The 19,825-nt window shown below is 52.3% G+C and overlaps 2 protein-coding genes across 5 annotated transcripts in view; both read left to right on the plus strand.

Annotated features, from left to right (window-relative positions):
* The first annotated feature begins 716 nt into the window (after positions 1-716).
* On the plus strand, positions 717-10,780 carry TSEN54 (tRNA splicing endonuclease subunit 54). Of its 2 annotated transcripts, XM_064728673.1 has the most exons (12): positions 717-796; positions 1,180-1,332; positions 2,425-2,488; positions 2,629-2,712; positions 3,952-4,050; positions 5,023-5,075; positions 5,416-5,517; positions 6,613-7,241; positions 7,706-7,766; positions 8,467-8,583; positions 9,184-9,228; positions 9,566-10,780. In XM_064728673.1, the coding sequence occupies exons 1-12, from the start codon at positions 768-770 to the stop codon at positions 9,714-9,716; spliced, it is 1,587 nt and encodes a 528-aa protein (XP_064584743.1). In that variant the 5' UTR covers positions 717-767; the 3' UTR covers positions 9,717-10,780. The 2 variants fall into 2 exon arrangements, with proteins under 2 accessions (XP_064584743.1, XP_064584744.1); XM_064728674.1 differs by lacking the exon at positions 9,184-9,228.
* A 1,508-nt stretch (positions 10,781-12,288) lies between these two features.
* The window catches only part of LLGL2 (LLGL scribble cell polarity complex component 2), a 33,309-nt gene continuing 25,772 nt past the window's right edge, over positions 12,289-19,825 (plus strand). For 2 of the 3 annotated variants that reach the window (XM_064728614.1, XM_064728616.1), the window contains exons 1-2: positions 12,289-12,384; positions 19,490-19,597. In XM_064728614.1, the coding sequence (XP_064584684.1) occupies positions 19,523-19,597 (75 nt within the window). In that variant the 5' untranslated portion in view covers positions 12,289-12,384; positions 19,490-19,522. Of the gene's footprint in view, positions 12,385-15,602; positions 15,718-19,489; positions 19,598-19,825 lie in introns of those variants that run through there. The other variant, XM_064728615.1, reaches the window with a different exon arrangement.

A 19,825-nucleotide genomic window follows, 5' to 3' on the forward strand; every position in this document is an offset into this window, starting at 1 on the left:
TGAGGGAGCGGCGGGTGTTGATCGGGGGCAGCTCAGCGCGGCAGACCTGGGTCAGATCCCGGGCAAAACCCGGTGCCCGGCCCCGTCCCTCCGCACTGCCCGGCCCTGGGTGCTCCGTCCCGTAACGGCGCCGGGTTCTGTCCCTCAGCAGTGCCCATCCCTGGGTCCTCCGACCCCTCCCCGGTGCCCGTCCTGGAATGTCTTCCGTTCCCTCCCCGGTGCCCAGTCCTGGATGCTCCGTCCCCTCCCCTGCGCCCAGCCCTGTCCCTCAGCAGCGCCCGGCCCTGGGTGCTCCGTCCTGGTGCCCGGTTCTGTCCCTCAGCATGCGGGTCGGGCTCCGTCCCTCCGGTGCGGCCGTCCGTCCCCCCCGGTGCCGGCCTGTCCCTCAGCTGCGCCCGCGGCGCTCCGTCCCCTCCCCGGTGCCCGGCCCTGTCCCTCAGCAGTGCCCGGCTCGGTGCTCCGTCCCTTCCCCGGTGCCCATCCCTGGGTGCTCCGTTCCCTCCCCGGTGCCCAGTCCTGGATGCTCCGTCCCCTCCCCTGTGCCCATCCCTGGGTGCTCCCTCCCCTCCCCTGTGCCCATCCCTGGATGCTCCGTCCCCTCCCCGGTGCCCATCCCTGGGTGCTCCGTCCCTCCCCCGTTCCCTCCCCGGTGCCCGGTCCCCGCCGCTCGCAGTCCTCCGAGCCGCCAGGGGGCGCGTTGGCGGAGCCCGCCGCTCTTGGCGGCGCTCGTGCCCGGCGGCGGAAGGACGCTGGTCCGGCACGTGCCCATGGAGGCCGGCGGGTCCCGCCGCCTCAGGTGGGGCGGAAGGGGGGAAAGCGGGGAGGCAGCGGGGGAACCCGCGGTGAGGGGGCCGGGAAGGTGCCATGGGGAACCGCAGACACCCGCACTACGGGAAGCCGCGGGAGCACTGGGGGAGTCTGCACTATTGGGGACCGGGGAGGCACCGGCGCAACGCGCGGTACCGGGGAAAAGGAGGCACTGGCGGGAGCCACCGATGAGGGGGCCGGGGAGGTACCGGCGGACCCGCGGTACGGGGCCTGGGGAAGCACCGCGGGAACGCCCGGTACGGGGATCTGGAGGGGCTGCCGAAGCACGGGAGGCCCCGGGGGCACTGCTGTCCGGGGTCCCGGGGCTGGCGGCCGCTCTCCCATCCCTCACCACCCCGCTGTTCCTCGCAGCACGGCGGAGCAGCCGGAGCCTTGCCAGGCCCCGCGGAGCCCCCGCGGGCAGAAGTATTTCCTCCCCGACGGCTCGGCCGGGCAGGCCGAGAGGCTGCGGCGCTGCGGCGAGGAGCAGTGGCGGCTGCTCTGCGAGGAGCGCCCGGAGCGGCCGTAAGTCCATCCTGGAGCGGCGCTGGGAATGGCTTTCCCCGTGGAAGGGGTGATGCCGGCGGGCAGAGCACAGCTCGGGGGTTACGGGTGCGATCCCCTTGGCAGCAGGAGGTGTTGGACACCACAGTAAACCCCTGTTGGTAGCAGGAGGTGTTGGTCAGCGCAGTAAACCCCCCGCGGTTCACCTGCACTCAGTGCCCGTGCTGGAGCAGCAGCAGTGCGACACAGCCTGGCTGTCCCTGAAGGAGCACAGGGACGTGCTGGCACACCTGTGGCTGCAGAAAGTCCCTCACAGGGCTCTTGGTTTTCACAGGTGCATGTGTAATCCTGTGGCCTTTGCAGGTAGCTTCCACTGCCTTCTTGGGCATGATCCAAGTTACAGAGTGTCTTGTTGATGCTCCTGTGTGGCCTGTGCAGATTTGACCAGGTGTCAGTGTCCCTGATTTATCAGTCTTGGTGGTTTCAACATTGCTGCCAGACTTTGGTGCTTATCACTTGGGAGGCATTCACACCCACCTCTCAACACACACCTTCTCTGCTTGGCCTGCAGCTATTATTTTTTCCCTGTGAGTCCCCGTGGGTAGGGTACAGTGATTAGAGGATGTCTTGGCAGCAGCTGAGTTCTGTATGATACAGAAACACTGAATGGTTTGGGTTGGAAAGGACCTTAAAGATCACCCCACTGGACTCCCTGCCATAGGCAAGGACACCTTGCACTAGACCAGGTTGCTCAGAGCCCCATCCCACCTGGCTGTGAATGCTTACAGGGACAAGGCAGCCACAGCTTCTCTGGGCAACCTCAGAGGTGTTAGTTCCTCAATATCCACATATCCTGCATTAGGCCCTGCATCTCCAGCAAGCTGCTGTAGCCTGTGGACATGTCTCTGTGGTGCTGACTGAAGACACTTTTAACTTTTTGGTGGTGATAAAGTGATGCTGCTAGAGCCAGGGGATTATGGCTTTCTGATGCCTTGTAAAAATGCCACCTGGAAACTCGCTGCCTTTGACACCTCCCTGAGCTTTTGTGCTGCTACACCAGGAGCTGATTGTGGGCCACACTAGCAGTAACAAACGAATCTTTATTCTTCTCAGGGGGAATCTGGTGAAGGCTGAGTGGAAACCAGAGCAGGGCATCGTGGAGCTGAAGTCCCCTGCGGTGAGTGCCACAGAGTGTGCTCAGTGCCATCATCTCCTGCTGCCTCACAGATTCCTTAATTTGCTTCTTGCAATGGAAGGGAGCCTGGCTGTCAGCAGGGAACAGCCAGAACCAATCAGGGATTTGTGCTCCTGTTCCAGGGAAAGTTCTGGCACACCATGGGGTTCTCAGAACGAGGCAAACAATGCCTGCTGCCCGAGGAAGCTCTGTACCTGCTGGAGTGTGTAAGTAGGATGAGGGCACTGGGTCCTCACTGACTGGGGGAGCTGTAATGACTGATAAACAGCTGCTTCTCAAAGAATTGTCTCTTTTAGTGTGTTCTGATGGACCTGTTTGTCACCAGGCTGTGGCTTCATACCCTGTACTCTCAAGCAGCCTCTGTGTCACTGACAGAGTGTGTCAGTTGGATCTGTGGCCAGTTCATTCAGCTTAAGCAGAGATCTCTGGGGTTGCTGCTTGGGATTTCTTCCCAGTATATATGGCAGAAAGAAATCTAAATGTGGCAGACAGAGTAGTGAGACCACGTTGTGTTCAGTGCTCCTCTGCTTGCAGAAATGCTGCTTAGGGCTCAGCTGGGTTTCTTTGCTGTAGAAAGGGGTTTTTTTGGTCTCTCCACCAAAACCTGTTATCAGTTGATCTGATAACATTGGTGCATTTAGATCTGGTGCATTGATCTAAAGGGAACTTTTATCCCTCAGCAAAATAAACAGATTGTGAGCATCTGATGCTAATGCCATTTCTTAAATCCTAAAGCAAAGGTGGGGCTTTTTTGCCCTGGCATTCTGAGAAATAGTTTGTAAACAAATTGATGGCAATAAAGTGGTTTAGTCAGATGCTGAGTACAAAATCCCCCAAAAGCAGAAAAAAACAGTGAGATGCCTTCAGCCCATGCCATGGAAAAGGTGTGGTTCCTAGGGTTTTGTTTTCTTTGTGAATAAACACCATTTAAAAAGACAGAAAGGAGGGAAAAAGTGTAGCCTAAAACAGCCTCCTGGAGGTCATTTGCTGTTCCCAGGGGAAGTTACCTATGGGATCTCTGGGTCTGTAAAGGAAGTAAATGCTTCTGAGGAGGCACCAATTTGATGCCACCTGAAGCTGTTGTTCATTCCTCTGCTGCAGTTCTCAGTTTTGCTGGTATGAGTGCTTTTGTTGTTGTGCTGTATCCTGAATCACTCAGATTATCAAAGTTAGTTTATCTGCCCAAGCAGTGGTTATTTTGTCAGCTGAGTATTTTGCTCCCAGGTGCATCCTCCAAACAGGAGCTGAGAGCTGTGGGTGGGAACTTCTTACTTGGCTGATCAAACCAGGGTATGGGAAAGGGACTGTAAGAGGTCCAGGTGGCACGTGGGGAGAGATGGATATCCTGTCAGGGAGGGACCAGCTGTCAGCAGCAGTGGGAAAGGACAGGCTGTGAGCTTGCATAGATTTGTTCCTGTGACTCACACCAAGCTTCTGCCCTGCAGGGCTCTGTCCAGCTCTTTTACAGAGATGTGCCCCTGTCAATCCAGGAAGCCTACGAGACCCTGTTGTGCCAGGAGGCAATGAGCCTGTCACATTACCAGGTGTGTTGGGACCTCCAGCTGTTGGAGGAGGATGAAGGCAGAAAGGCCAGCCTCTGCCACACAAGCTCTTCCAGTGACTGGAAGCAGGGTAGGCTGATTGGGGAGGGAAGGGAAGTCATCCTCAGTTTTCCCACTCACCTTCTTCCAGTTGTTCAGTTCCTGTTTCCTCACTTTTGCTTTGGGTCCTAACCCTGGCATTTGCTCCTCTGCCAGTGCCACACTGTGTTCACTGTCCTGGTTTTAGGGCAATTTCAGGAGAAAAACCTCTAAAAGAGGTTTCCTCTAGAAAGCAAATTCAAGCAGCCCCTCCCACAACTGCTTTGGGAAAAAGACTTCCTTGGAGAAAAGTGGAAAAAACTGTTCATTTAAAAGGCAAAATATTCACCAGCACAGAAAAAAAAACCAAAACAGTATTAAACTATAAAACCTCTTGCCCCTCCAAAAGAGATGACCAACTCAGAAAAGTCCCCTTAGTGGGCTGTAGCTTGACTCACTCAGTCTCTTATCTGTCCTCTGATGCTGGAAATGCCACAGCCCAGGCCTGGCCCAGTGGGCCACAGGTGTGAGCTCCCAGTGCTCTTCTGGTATTTGGTCCAGAACAGGCTTAAACAGGTCCAAAGAAAAAGAAAACCCACAATCCAGGGAACTTCTCTGCCTCAGCTAGCTAAAAACTAACTAAAAGCAAAGGAGAGCTCTGTCCCACTGTCTGTCCATCTGCAGACAACACAGTCAGGAGCAGGAATGTGTAGGAGTGAGTGCAGTATCTGAAAACAAACTGCACACTTCTTCTCTCCCCCCTTCACTCTCAGAACCAATCTTAAAGGTGCAAAACTTATTTCTGGGCTAAACAGATGCATGGGGATACAAGCATCATAAAGTCACCCCAGGACATCAGTCAGTCATAGTGGAACTGAAGTAAATTGTTTGTGTTTAGAGCTGTTATCTAACCTTCTTGCTTTCCTTTGCTCTAAGGTGTTCAGCCATTTGAAGCAACTGGGTTATATTGTACTGAGATTTGACCCCAGGTAATCAACTTTTCCTTCCCGTGCTGCTTTCTCCTTCCTGAAGACCCTGAGACTCTCTGTACCCACTGCCTGGCCCCAGGGAATGGCACCAGAGAGGAGGGCTTTGGCCCTGCATTCCATCTCTTGGGAGGATTAAAGGCTAAGAGTGCCACTCTGCCCTTCCTTGCTCCTCCCTCCTGAGGAGGTGATTTGGAACATGAACTGGGGCATGAACTGAGGGCTGTCCTGGTCCCACCTGGGCGTTTTCTGTGTCCTTGGTTGCTGTATTCTGGGGGCTGGGCAGAAGGGAGTTCCTCTACACCACCCTGCTCTCAGCCTCTGTGTTGGTCTCTCCTTCCAGCACTGTCCTGTCTCCCTATGAGAGGCAGCTGAACTTGGAAGGTCACTGCAAGAGCTCTGGGAAACACCATTGCAAGAGGAGGAGGAGGAGTTCCAGCCCCCGGTAAGGATGTGCCCCAGAGCCTTCTCCCATCCTCTCCGGGCCTGCTTGCTCAGGAGCAGCTGCTTTGCTGCAGTGTCCCCAGGCCCTCCTGCTGGGGGTGACCTTGTATGGCACCTTGCTCTTGGCTGTCCCCAGGCAGTGCAGCACTTTTCCTGAACGCCTTGCAGTGTTCCCTTTCGTCACACGTGTGTGTCATGCCAGGGCTGAGAGGGGCAAATTGCCCCCAGGTCCCTCTGTGGTGCTGAGATGTCACAAGAGAAGAGTGGAGAAGTCAGTGCAAAAGGAACACGGGTCAGGCCCCTCCTCCTACTCTTTTAACAGGAGCACAGCTACCACAGTGCACATCTTCCATTTATCCACCTCCTCAGTCCAACTTACCTGCCAAGACTCAACAGCAGAGAGCAGACTTGTGTCCTAGGGCTTGCACATGTCTGAAACGTCCCCACAAGCTGACAATGAGCAATTCTTTTCATAATTCTGACAGTTCCCAGGAGGTGGCGTCAGCCTTTCAGAAACGGGGAGGATGAGGCTGGAGAGTCTCTGTTGACAGTAAATCAGTGCCTGAGGAGTTTGGAATTGTAGGAACTGAGAGATTAAACTGCTGGTCTAAGAACTGCCCCATCTTCTCTGGAATCAGAGTCTGAATCTCACACCAATAAGAGGTGCTTGGCAGGCAGGTTTCTGCCTGGCCTGTGCTGCTTTGGCTGAAGTCCATCGTGTTTGCATGGCGGTGTTTGGGTCAGTGTCTGGGGTGTGGAGCTGGCATGGCAGGTTGGGAACATTGTCTATACAAATCAAGGCTGAGATTCTCTTGGGCGTTGAAGTCAAACCTTGTGCAGGACTTCTCAGAAGTTTAATCTGCCTTTGGCATTCACTCTTTAGTTTTTCCTGCTTTTTTCTTTTCGCATATGTCTCACAAAGAAGTTGTTCTAAAGGGTTTGCAGACCTATCTGGGGGTTCCTGCCATTTCTGCTGTCCTTCCTTCAGGCTTGGCAGACTGCATTCTTCCTGTTAACAGGGAGCAGGCAGAATTTAAAGGAAAGCAAGCTCTACCACATGCTCTCCCTGAATTTTTTACTGTTCCTTTGTCTTTAGGTTACATGAGAAGAAACATAAAGTATGTGAGGACCTTCCAGAAGCTGAAGGGACCTCCAGCAAAGATGGAGATGACTATGGAGACTCCATTCCTGTGGATGAGAAGCCCTTGTCAGTGCAGCCAAAGGAACCAGATGCTGTCAGTGCAGAGGGGGAGTCAATGCCAGTTCCTCTTGATACAGGACAAAAGGACTCTCTGAGCTTCTCCAGCAGGCAGGCTGGAGACCACAAGGAGAACAGCACTGGCACCCATGCACCCCGCTGGGATTTTACCACCATCACCTTTCCCAACATGGCCTCAGACCAGCCCTGCACACACCTGCCCTCCCCTGACAGCAGGCTCCTGCCAGAGAACGTGCCAGGCAGGGAGGTGGATGCAGCTTCCTGGTGCACACAGATCAACCAGAAACAGGAGAAGCTGTCGCGGAAGGAGAGGAGGCAGCGCGAGAGGGAGAGCAGGTACAAGAGCAGTGTCAATGCCGACCAGGAGGTGAGGGGCTGCTCCAACTGGCAGGAGTACAAAGCCCTCTTGGAGCAGAGGAGGCAGCAGAGGGCTTGGAAGCGACCCTCCCACCTCTGGAACCAAGCTGTGACACCACTGCTGCGGCCAGAAGAGGTGACCTCACCAGGTAATGGCTCTGGGAACCTGACAGGGACCGTTCTCTCCCTCCCAGCTCTGAGAAAGAGTGTCTGGTATGCAGCAGCAAAAGGGATGACATGGAGAAGCTGAACATCAGTTTAGGGGACAGTATTTTGAGCAGGAGAATCTTTCTATAGCCCACTCAAGTGCCAGGATAAACAAGGCCTTGGGAGGGCTTCTAATCCATTCCCCATGTCCTGCTGTATTGCAGTCCTTCCTGCTGGGCTGTTAGGCATGTGCAGTCAGGGCCAGCAAGATGCAAAGCAACTGCAGAGTGTCTGGGCTGTGTGTTGGGAGGAGATGAGGAAGTTGAGGGCTTTGAAGTAGCCAGTGGTGACTGTGGAGCTGCCAGCCATTGTCAGAGGAGGAAGGCTCGTGGGTGGTGTGGAGTGCTTGGAGTGCCCTGGGAGGGAAATTGCTGGTCTGATCCTTTCCCGTTCCTTCTCCCTCCAGCTGAGCTCCTCGAGCAGATCAGTGTGCTGCAGCCCTCCCACATCCTGGATGGAGCCTCCTGGTTAGTATCCAGCCAGTCAGCTTGGAGCTGTGGGGAGCGGGAGTGTCTTGTGACTGTCCCTGATTGTGAGGTCTGCGAGGTGCTCCCAGCAGCAGTTTGGGAGTTGCTGCACATCCAGGGTGCCAAGAGAAGGCAGTGCTCTGCTCCATGACCCCCTGGCATTTCTAGAGAGGGGGTGACATTTCCATGAAGTGGCAGGTCCTGCAGCAGCAGAGCTGGGGCTTTCCAGGCCAATTAAAACAGCAGGGTTCCTCTTTTATCCTGCCCTTCCTTCTCTGCCCACCAGCCAGAGGTTTGATTTGGTTTCACCTGTGCCTCATCCCTGGAATGTGCTACCATCCCTGCTTCAGTGGTTATGAAACCTTGGCTTTGGGACTTTGGGTTCTGCTCCTGCCTCAGAGTCTGTGTGGTGCTTGTGAGCAGTTCCTGCAGTGCTTTGCTGCTGTCTTAGTGCTGCTTCTTGTGAGGGTGTAGGGCAGATGTGAGCCAGGATCTTGCTCTGCTCTGACCACAGGAAAGCTCTGGAAAGTAATTGATACAGTTGCAGGGTCAGTCCTTTGAGGAGTGAAGCCTTTCAAAGGACACAAACTAGTCAAACCTAGACCCAAACTAAAGGGAGTTTTTGCTCCCTCTTCCCTCTGCTGCACCCATACCCTGCAGTGTTCTGATGCCATACCTGTGTGGGTGTGTTCCCCTGCAGGCTGCAGGAGGACCCAGAGGCCATGAAGATAGACTTCAACGTGTATCAAGCAGACGCTGTGTCCACGTTTAAGAAGACAAAGCCTGGGAAGCCCCATGTCAGGATGTGTGTTCGGAGGTACCCACGAATCTTGTGCTGTTTCTGAAACCTTGCCGTTGTTGTGGAAACGAAGTCCTAATGATCTGTAAATGACCCAACATCTTGTGAGCTTTACAGATCTTCAGAGTGTCTCACTTGAGGGTGGTCCTGCCCAGGATTTTTTTTTCTTTCAGTTCCTCATCCTTTGTTGGAGACTATGGCCACAGTTTCCCCCCTCTTCCCCTGCCCTTGCATTCAACCCACACTGTTTGGTCATGTGGTTGCTGCTCATGTCTGAGTATCACTGGGAGTCAGGAGAAAGAAGCCACAGCTTTTATGCAATGCTTGTGAAATTCAGGTAGAACCCAGTGCTACAGGAGCTGAATCCTCAGTCAGTGCAGGTCACTCTGGAATTCTGCAGAGATGAACCTCCCCAGAGCTTGCTACAGGCTCTGAGCCATAGGTTCAGTATTTTGATCTTTGTCGAGTGTAATGTTCAAATCACTAAGAACAGAGGGTATGTGTCCCCTTTCTTGCTGGATCCAGAACCTGATACTAGAACTCTGTAGTTAGGTACAAAGTTCAGTTTCTGCCTTTTCTCATTTTGCTTTACTGAAACTGTCCCTCTGCTCTCTGCAGCTGTAGTAGACAGAGCAAGGAAGGTGGTAATGCAGTTTTACCAAGGTATGTCATCAGCCAGTAGGATGATCCTTGTTGCCTAAATACTTTCATTGATGAGCAAACAGACTCTGCAGAATTAAAAGGAGGGAAAAGCAGGTCAGATGTTGATCCCAGCAACCTAAAGATCTTCCCAGCACAAGTTTCCTTGGTTTTGGCAAAGGATTCACCAGGTCCCAGCTCCAGGCATGCTGGGTACTCACTCTCAGGACTGCAGTGGGTGGGGAGAATCACTACCAGCTCCTCAGGCCAAAGGGAGCTGTTGTGATGGCTGGCCAGCACAGCTTTGCCTCTGTGTTCTTCTTGCTTGGAGAGCAAACAGGATGTTTTTTTCTCTCTGTAGCTTTGATGAGCAGATCCCCTCCCTGCGGGCTTTGAAGCAGGTGACGTATTTGAGTGGGGACGTCCCTCTGGTCTTTGCACTGGTGGATCATGGAGAAATCACCTTCTATTCACTGAAGGAGTTCAAGCTGCCCGTTGATGTTTATCACTGAAGCTGCTGTCACTTGCAGAAATGGGATGGAATAAAGGGAAGAGTTTTACTCAGGAGTTGTTATCCTGATTAATGAAATATTACAGAAAACAGAGCCTGTGATAACTGGAACCTCGGGAAGTTGGCCACTTTACTGGCTTCACCCACCCAGACAGCTCAGGCATAATGTGTGATTTACAGCACACGAGTCTGTTTGGCTTAGCTGGGCTTTTCTGGGCTGGAGTACACACTGCTTTGTTCGTGAAGCCACTGGCTCTCCAGCTCTCTCACCTCATGGACCACCAGCCTGCCTTTCCTGAGTCATCTTTTGCTGACTGTGGACCATTAGAAAACACTTTGCTGGTGATCCTTTTGTCACACGTAAAGAACCACTGTGCTACACCAATGGAATGGTTGGAGTGTCACTGAGGTCAATCAGGGACAGAATAAGCTGATCAGTGCTGGTGGCCTGAGCCTCTGTCATTCAGCTGTGCCAAGGACCATCAGATCAGATTCTGGTCTGGAAAGGGCACAGCCATAAACTCAGTCACCTGGAGGAAAGTTTCCAGACACTTGAGAGCAGGAAACTGTGCCTTGAACACAATTTCATCAGCCAGAGGCCAAAGAAAGCCCCAGAGCATTGCAGACGGCAGCTTGGCCTCCTGCAGCAGCTGTGCTGAGATGCATTTTGGCCACATAGTGTTAAACCATGCTAAAACTTCACCACCACTATCAGCACACTGCATCTGGCAGTCTCACCTGGGCTGAGTTGCAGCCCCTTGTTATTTCTCTTGCACATGGGAGGTCCCTGAGTAAAGAGAAAAGCTACAAATTCCTCATGAGCTTCCCAGTCTGCTCTCCACCAGGATATCTAGGTACCAAATTTGCTTTAGCCTCTATGCCAAAAGTGCCAGGTGCCAGAAGGTCTGCTCAGTGGGTGGAAGTGAGCTAAGCAAGGCTGTGTTTGATATCAGAGTTTTCAGAACTGTAATAGCAACTGGTTTAGATGTGTTTTATTTGGTATTTTTTTAATTCCTTCTGGAGATGTGGAGAACGCTAAGCAATAAAAAAATCCTTTTCCAACAATTCAAGCTCCTCGGTGTATTTCTTAAATCTCCTAGAAATGTTCAGTTATGCAGAGGGAGACTGTGGAGGCTGCTGGGACCCGAGCAGCAGCAGCAGCAGCAGCTGGTGAATGCCTGCTCAAGGTCATACTGTGGCTGTAACCCGGGTAACCCTGCTCCTCCGCCGGCTGTTCCCGGGCCGGGCAGCGTGACTCACGGCCTGGAGGTGTCCCTACATCCTGCTGGCACACGGCACCTCTTCCTCCTTCATCTTCCTCCTGCGTGCTCAGGGTATCGTAGCCCAGGGTGCCGGGGCTCTGCTGCCAGCGCCGGCTCCTGTTTCACACACACGCCCCCGTTATCAGATGCTGGAAGTCGGCGGGGCTCTCCTGAGGTGAGGGGTCTGGCGGCTCCTCCCACGCTCCCTCCCCTTCCTCTTCCTCCTTCCAGCAGGGCTTTGGCTCCGATAGTTTCGCTAAAGCCGGGGTTGGCAGCCCCAGCTGCCCTCAGCATTCTCCTACAGATTAAAGGCAGTGGGAAGGGAGTTTCTAAGAACAGACGCAGCCAGGAGAACTCCGGCCTGACCCACAAGGCTCATGTTTGTCCTGGAATTAGGTCAAACTCACTCCCGTTGATTTCAATCAGTCTCATCTCTTTATGCCAAGGTGGAATTGTATCGATGAACTCTACGAGAGCCACCCAGTGAGTTTCACTGGGGCAGAGACTCCCTGATTCAGCACAAGACAATTACAATTTAATAACCACTGCAGGGAGGATTGAGAAACTGTGGCTGCCTTGCTCAGCACTGTAACATCTGATGGTGCCTTTACCCACCCCAGAACAGGAGCATGATCCAGACTGATACCACTGCTCCACTTTGGCCTGTGATGCAGATCGGCTGAGCATTGCAAGAAGATGAAAGAACTGAATGTTTAATTGAAAAACATAACTTTTGGAAACGTGGGTGAAATACTGCTACTGGACCCTTGTCAGAGGTAATTTCAAGCTTTTGCATGGATGCAGAGTGGACAGACTTTCACCTGCCATTGCCCTATACATAAATACAGCTTCTTTGTCCATCTGCTCTTCCCTGCAGCAGGACAGGGCATGGCTGCTGCGGGACTGTGCGGTGGGACTCGTATTCCTCTCTCCAGCGAAGGCTTCGACTTTTTGCAAAGTCTGCCAATTTTCACAGGCAAGGCTGTGAAAGCTGGGATCTCCCTGGCGGGGCTGGAGCCGGGAGGAAGGGCCTGGAGTCCGGCCCCGGCTTTCCCCGCCGCCCTTTCCCGGGCCGCCTTTCCCGGCCTGTTCCCGGTGCCGGGCGCCCGCGCTCCCGAGCCGTGCGGTGCCGCTCTCTGATTGGCTACAGCGAGCGCGCTGCTGAATTATTCATGAGCGCGCTGGCCGAAAGGGAGGCGGAGCCGCGGGCCGACCTCATTTGCATGCTAGACCACGCCCATACATGTGGTTTGCATGGCAGGGCCCCGCCTACCTGACGGTCCCGCCCCCCGCCCCGCCCGCCGCGCCCCGCCCGGAGGTGCCCGCGGAGCGAGGCCGCCGCGCAGCTGAGGGGGAGCGGGCGCGGAGCGGAGCGCGGCCGGGGCGGCCCGGCCCCAGCCCCCGCAGGTAAGCGCCACTCGCTGGGGCCGCGCGGGGAGGCGGGAGGGGCTCCCGGGAGGGGTCCCGGCGGGGGGTCCGGCGGCACGGCCCCGGCAGAGCTCCCCGGGGCGGCCCCCGCCATGCCCGCCCGTGCTGGGCAGCGCGGCGGGGCCGGCAGGTGCTCGCCGGTGCCCCCGCCCCCGAGGGGGTTCCCTTCGCCGGTGCCCGGGCTCTCCGCGCTGCCTGGGCCGGCCGTGTCGGGGCTGCCCACACGTGAAGCCCCGGCGCACCCGGGGACGCCGGCAGTGTCTCCGGTGGAACTTGCAGCCGCGGCGCTGAGGGCTGGTGGGGTTTTGTGTGCGGCTGTGCCCGCTCCCGGGCTCGCTGCGCTGTGTCTGTCCCGGCCGGAGCGCGCAGCCCCGCGGGTACCGCTCCGCATCCCGGGATTCCCCGGGGGAGGTGGCGGCAGTGGCCGCTCCGGGACTTCCTGCCGGGCCCTCCTGCGGGTCCGGGCCGGGGCCGCTCCCGGGGGCTGCGGGCACCGCTCCCGCCCGGTGCTGCGGTCCGAGATGCCCCGGCCCGCAAGTCTCCGGTGCTGCCGCTGGCTCCGAGCAGCGGGTCTTGGAGAAGACAAGAGCAAGAACTGCAGTGACTCTGACTCCCTCGGGATATTCTGTTAGCATTTTCTCTCTCTCTTTTTTTTTTTTTTCCCTCTATGCCTGTATTAAATGCATCTTGTCACTATTGGTGGTTTTTCTTTCCCCTCCCCAAAGTTGCGAGAACTTGCTGAATGAAGGAGCACGTTACTTCCAGCACGCAGCAAACAGGTGTAATAAACCGGTGAAGGAAGTTGTTCAGCCTTTGTCTCAGGTTGCCCTTCACTGTGCCGTGGGAACAGGCTCTTGCTGGTATCTCCCGTCCTGGAGCTGAGGCTTAACCTCGGTGTTGGAGAAAGCTTTGCCTGTTTGTGTTAGTTTTGTTGATGGTGTAATGCAGTTGAATCAGGCTCCCGGGTCTGTGTTTCTGCAGCCAATGGCACAAAGCCGTGTGTTGGTGTGGGGATAGAGACAGGACAGGGGGACAGCTCCGCTGAGATGGTAGAAGTAAAAGTTGTCCATTGTCATGTCTTACTTGATGGCGAATGCTGCTCTTTGTAGTCATCTGAGAGCACTTCAGTCAACTGGAATATCTGGCTTTACCAAGTCCCAGCTGAAGCTGTGTGCCCAGTGCAGCTGCCTGGTGATCTGAGCGTTGAATCGGGAAGCTGGTGCTTCTGGCAAGTGGGATGCAAAGTGCAGGTACGGCCCAAGGCTCCTCCATGCGTCCTGGCACGTTCCTGTGGGGATAGACTGGCCCGTGGAGGAGATGAGGATGATCCGGGCCAGTAGTGAGCAGTCTCTAATCCTGCTCAGTGCTGCTTGTAGCCTGCCAAGGGGCTCTGTATAGTTCGTGGTATTGGAGAGGGAGAAGAATTCTCTAACATCTTCATAGGATGGTGCTGAGGAATGTCTTTTATTTGGTTTTGAACAAATTGCATCTGCTGTAACAGCTGACCGAAGAAAAGTACTGGAGGAGTTAAACCAGTTGAGAGCCCTTTATCTTCCAGTGGCCTTCTGGTATGGTAACATAATTGTTCCTGGGAATTGCTTATGGAAGAGGTGTGTCTTTTCTTGGCTGACACAGAAGCTTGAGAAATGTCAAAGAGCAACGGAGGTTTTAAACGTATGTCTTGCAGTTAATACACGGCAATAAGAGTGTGTGATACTCCCAGTACCATCATCTTTCTTTAAAATACCAAAGGAGGATCTTTCTTTAAAATACCAAAGGAGGCACTGGTTTGGTTTCTGTGCAGAAATCGTGTGAAAACTCCAGTTCTTATATAAACGTTTCTCACAGCTGGATCTCTTTGTGTTGCTTTATGAAGCAAATGCTTTTGTGTGTTGTTCCATCGGCCCACTGTTTGTAAAGTGCTGCTCCAAAGTTACAGGCCACTTTTCTGTTTGGTTCACGCTCCTTAGCAAAGCCTACAAAAGGTTTTGCATCATGGGCAATAATGTTGTTCGGTGCAAAGACTTTGTTCTGCTGTAGCGTTTTGAAACTTTGTGTTGTCATGCCCCCATGACAAGGAGAACACAATGGGAGTCCTAATGACACACACGGTTTGCACAATTCCCAAATTCATTGCAGGTGGGCGGTTCCTGGTAACTCCAAGTACAAGGCTGTTGGCAGTACATGAACTCGCCAGAGTTGTGCGATTAGTTCTCAATTCTTTTCAAAGAGTTCTCGGAGAATCAATGTCTGATACTTTGTTTAATATTGTTTGTGTTTTAGGAGGGCAGCCACCTGCGCATAGTGTTGCCGCAGTCTGTTCAGTTGTTCATTTCACTGTCTCTCCAGGTTCACTGAAATAAATTCTCTTTAGAGGATCTTTTGGTTTTCCTCTGACTACTGTGTGCAAGGTGCACATGAACACTCTGCTGTTTATGAAGCTGCAAGTGGTGGGGGTAGCAGTGGCTCAGCAGTTGTGTAAGGGAGATCTCCGCATGGTCTCATTAAACTGAGATTAATGTTAGAGCATCTTCCTTCTCCTGGGAAAAGGAGGTGGTGTCTTACTCTTCTCTGTGTTCTGCAACTGCTCCTTCCCTTGCTTTGGCTGTTCTTGGCTTGTGCTTTCTTCTTGAGTATCTGCCTTGACAGTGTGTCACAGCCAAGCAGGGTGGTGGAGGTGAACACTTAGAGAATAGCTCAGGCTCGTTTCATTGATTTCAAGCTAAAATTGTTCTTAAATTTGTCCTTTCACAGTGAGTCATGGCACCTGTAATCGATAAATGTGATAAATCTGGTGTTTAGGTGATACTTTGCTCAGTTCTGTTGGTGTGAGGTCACTGGTGGTGCTAAGGGAGAGCTCTTTGCTGTGCAGCTGCCCCAGCCTCTGTTGTGTTGCTGCTGTGTTGGTAACAGCAACAAGGCAAAAACTCCTGGGTGAGGAGAGAGCCTGGTTCAGACAAGGCCATGGGAGTGACTGTTTGTTACAGCAGCACCAACTGCCTGCAGTTCAAACAAAGCTGCTCGATAAGGCCTCTTTTATTTTAGCAGGGTTGATAAAGTGTTATCAGCTGCATAGGTAGATGTTCTCCCTCTAAGGACCTGTAAGCAGGAAGGAGTGCTGAGGAAGGAATGAGAAGGAAACCTAAATCAAGGCAGGATTTAGGAGTTCTTGAGATACTTGCTGGCATTTTGAAAAGAAAGCTCTTGGACTGATCCCATTGAGAACCTGTTCAAGCTGAGTAAAGGTTGCCAAAGAAGCACACAGATGGTACCTTGCAACTCTGCTACGTGAGCAAAATAAACTCATTATGGGTATGTTTTTGTTGTGGGGTTCACTTGAGACTGCATCCACACTTAATACTGTCTACGTAATAAAAACTTCTGACCTGGGCTTCCTCTTCTTGCAAGACTGGATTAACTTGTGTGATGGGGACTTACAACATTTTGGCTGGAAATTCCACTCTCATGAGAGGACATAAGGAAAAATTGCAACAAATTTCTGCACGGGGTAGTTCCCTGCCGGCCTATGCCAAGTTGATGGAGAAAATGATGGAGTGTTTCAGCAAGCTGTGCATGGGCACCAAGATGCATTGCTGTGTGCAGAAGCAAGGAAGCCAAAGGAGAACGTGGAGCTCTGGGTTGGTGACACTCAGCAGTGAGAAACAATTAATGCTGCTCCTGGGAAGGAGCTTTTGTCCTTCTGTTGAAGGTGGGTTCACATGCCAGGCTCACAGCATCTGAAATGAGTGGAGCTGAGCAAGGAGGACAGAGTGAAATCTGGTTGTGATGTTAAACTGCTCCTTAGCATCTGATTGGAAACAGGATTGTCTTGCCACTCATGCTTTCATTGCCTTTCCATATGAATAGTGAGGAGATTTTGCTTTGTGTCTGGATCTAATCCAGTGAGGTGACAAAGGGGGACTTTACTGTATTTAGCTGAGCACTCAGGTAAGGAAGCAGCAGGAGTTTGATGTTCAGGGGCTCTGAGCTCTGCTGTCAGGTGTCCATGTCCTGAGTACCAGCAAAACTTGGGTTGGCTCAGCCCTGGGCTATTGTTGCCTCTAAACAGCTGCTCTCAGTGCATCTTAAATGAAGAGAATGTTGCACATAGTTTCTGGTAAAAGACTTGTCTTTGAAAGCCTAAAGAATTGTTTCCCTGGAAAATGAGAACATTAGATGCATGCAGACCTGGCATAGCTTCAGAGGCTACTGGAGAATTCCTCTCTGGCTACTGGTAGCCACAACTGTTACCAGATGCTTGTAAATGCTGACTGGCAGACAACTGCAGAGCACATGGGGCTGGAGTTTTATGTAAAACTCCAAAGGTGTGTGGGAGAGAAACTAAACTGCTAAAATGTAAATGTGCATCTGGAAGATAAGATTATACAGATTGTGGAATCTATTTCTAGAACTGGAAGAGATACTTGGTTATTGTACTAAAACCAAAATTCTTCTCTTTGATAAGTGTCTTGTAAACTTGTGATAATAACTTTTGGACAACCTGTGCTGCAGTGGATGCTATTCCTTCTTTGCCTTTGTTCAAAACTGCTTGTCCTCTCATCCTCTCCCATACTGTGACACTCAAAGGTTCTTTGGTCAGAAAGAAACTCTAGTATCAGTCTGTGAGAGGTGACTTTTGTAGCTTGCCTTCTCTGATCCTCTCAGCCCTTCAGGGTGATGGTTCTTCAAGTGAGTTACTGCTCAGTTCAGAACTACTACACTTGTTAGCCTGTTGGACAAGTTGCTGTGGGCTGGAGTGTGAATGTTGGAGCTCTTGCATAATCAGGCTCAAACAGCATGCTTCAGGATGCCATTAATACTTTAGGATAAAACATTTTAGCAAGTTTTAAAATGTAAAGTCGTGTCTCTCAAAACAAGCCCCCTGTTCTTTGCTCCTAACACTGAGTTTGTCTCTGCTGGCACAGCTGAGGTCTTTTGTTCTAAAGTGGGGAGGGTAATTAGTGGAGTTTCTCTGTGGGTTTGCCTCGTTTGACAGGTCCAGGATATTGATTGACAGGGGGAAAGGGTGCGTCTCCTTGGCACTTTCCTTTGCTTGTCTGGCTCAGGGCAAGCTGTGTGTTATACATGGGCATGATGTGCTGTCCTTTCATTGCACTGCACCTTGTCACTGCTCTGTAACTTTTGCTAACTTAAAGCGACTGTAGCTTTGTGAAAATATGTCCCTCTCTCAGGCATATCTAATAAAAGAAATCTTACAATCTGACACTATTTTTGAAATTTCAGTTGAGGTGCTAAATCATTGGAGAAGGATTTACTTTCCAAGTAAAGTACACTTTTCTTCTTCCTCTCTTTTCTGAGGTCCTCATATGTTTCTGTGCACATTCTTCACCCCTGCATGTGCTGGTGGCCCACAAACACAGAGAGCTGCAGCTGCCCTGCCCAGAGCCAGTTTTTCTGTGGTAGTTGGTGCTGCCAGTGATTCTAGGTGACTGGAATGTCACATAGGTGACATATTCCAGTCACCTAGATCCCAGTAATTCTAGGGACTAAGTGACTCAGGTGATTGATCCTCGTGTGGTCCTCTGAACCAGGGCTGCATTGCAGCCTTTGGTGAGCTCAGGGCAGTGCTGCACAGGTGGCTGGAGGTGTTGGAGTGTGAGCAGGAAAGGTAAAAGGGCAGTAGTGCAACAAAGAGGTACAAGCTCAAGCTCAGGGAGTTTCTAAAGGGAGTTCTCAAAATATGCCTGTGGAGCATGTAGAAGCATCCTGTTTATCACACCATTTCCTTCTTTTGGACCTTCACAGCTGGTGCAAGGCCTTGCTAGGAACTCTTTGAAAAACAGCTCAAGCTCTTCAGGAGTGGCTGCTTTAGGTCATTTTCCAAGGGCCATTGTTGCTGGCAGGAGCACAGAAGCAGCCACCCTGTTTCCAGCTGTGCTGTTCCTATCTCTGCAGGTGTGAAAGCTTGTCCCCTCAGTCATCACCTCCAGCCCCACTGTTTGAAGGGTTCAAGCCCCTCTGGTCACATACCAATTCCTTTGGTGCTCCTGGTCCCTCTCTTTCTCATGCAGCGTTTGCCCCCTGCTCCCCACCTTGCTGTAGTGTGTATGAACCTCTTCTGACCATGTCTAATATCCATTCTGACACTTCATTGCATCTCAGAAGTTCTGGCCCCACTGCACATGTGTGTCATGCACAGAGTAGCTGGCAAATTGCTCCCTGCCCAGCAAATTAAAATAAAATACTGAGTGACGTGTCTGTAAACTGCAGCCTGTGAGAGATGGCCAGGGCAGGCAGGAGCACTAACACCAGGGTAAGTTGTCAGGATTGAATTCAAGCTTTTGCTCTTGAATTGATAAGGTTCACTTGTCACTTGGTCCCTGTGCAGAGGGGAGGTGTGACAGCCTCCTGAGCTGTAGGGAGCCTGGGATCCCCGTGTGATTGCTGGCTGGCCAGCCAGGTCTGATTTGTCCTGCTTGGATCCTCCTGTGGGGGGCCAGGCCCCGGGACACTGCTTTGTGCTTCGGCTGCACTGTGAATTGCAGGTGCGAAATTCCCTTCCCTACCCCCACCTCGAGCAGGGAGTTCGGCTTGATATTTTACAAAAGCAAGTTAATAATTAATGCAGCTCCCCTGCAGGCAGCACAGCGCCCTTTCTGCTGTGCCCGTGGAGAGACCTGAAAATGGGATTCTTTCTCTCTTTGGCTCAATAGCTGGAGGGTTACCTGGGGTGAAAACTGATGCTAGTCAATAATGCCTGAGCCTGGGAGTTGGCCTTTAGGTTGGGTCTGTCTGAATGTTTATGCAAATGCTGCAGTTTTGCCTTTTCTTTGGATAAGGTCGACTCGAGGGATTGCAAAATGGCCAAGTGCAAAATCCTTTTTAGAATCCTCTTGTTTTATCTGTACTAGTTTGCTTAATCAATGTGAAAATAGAATTGTGAAGTGCTGCAGCAGAGAGCTGTGCTAGACTGGTATCAGGTTTTAGTCACTCGATAGTGATGTTGTCTCAGTCTGCTCTGGCTGATTTGTTACCTGCTAAACCAAAATAAATAACCTACTTCTGCCTGCTTTCTGCTCAGGCTGCTTTTGTTTACATGGGCTCTTCTTTTCTCTTTTGTTAGGATTTTTGTTGCCAAGATACTACAGCGAGGAAGATGAGAAGGTTCTTAAGACCCGGACACGATCCAGTGCGAGAGAGGCTCAAGCGCGACCTTTTCCAGTTCAACAAGGTACGGGGCTTTCCTCAGGCTGCAGGGCAGATCTGTCCTGAGCACTGCATCCTGCAGAAGGAGGGAAAAACCGCTTGGGTGTGGGTGGGAAAGTTAAATTTAGGAGAGGTGCTGGTTTGTTCTCTTTTTAGTTCTGCCTTTTTCTCCCCCAGTGTGCCTGAGTAGTTTCCTTTAAGGTCCTGGGCATGTTCTCAATTCTGTGTCCTTTTTTAAGAGGAAGGATGTTGT

Source organism: Zonotrichia leucophrys, chromosome 18 (genome assembly GCF_028769735.1).
Source record: "Zonotrichia leucophrys gambelii isolate GWCS_2022_RI chromosome 18, RI_Zleu_2.0, whole genome shotgun sequence".
Lineage (NCBI taxonomy): Eukaryota > Metazoa > Chordata > Aves > Passeriformes > Passerellidae > Zonotrichia > Zonotrichia leucophrys.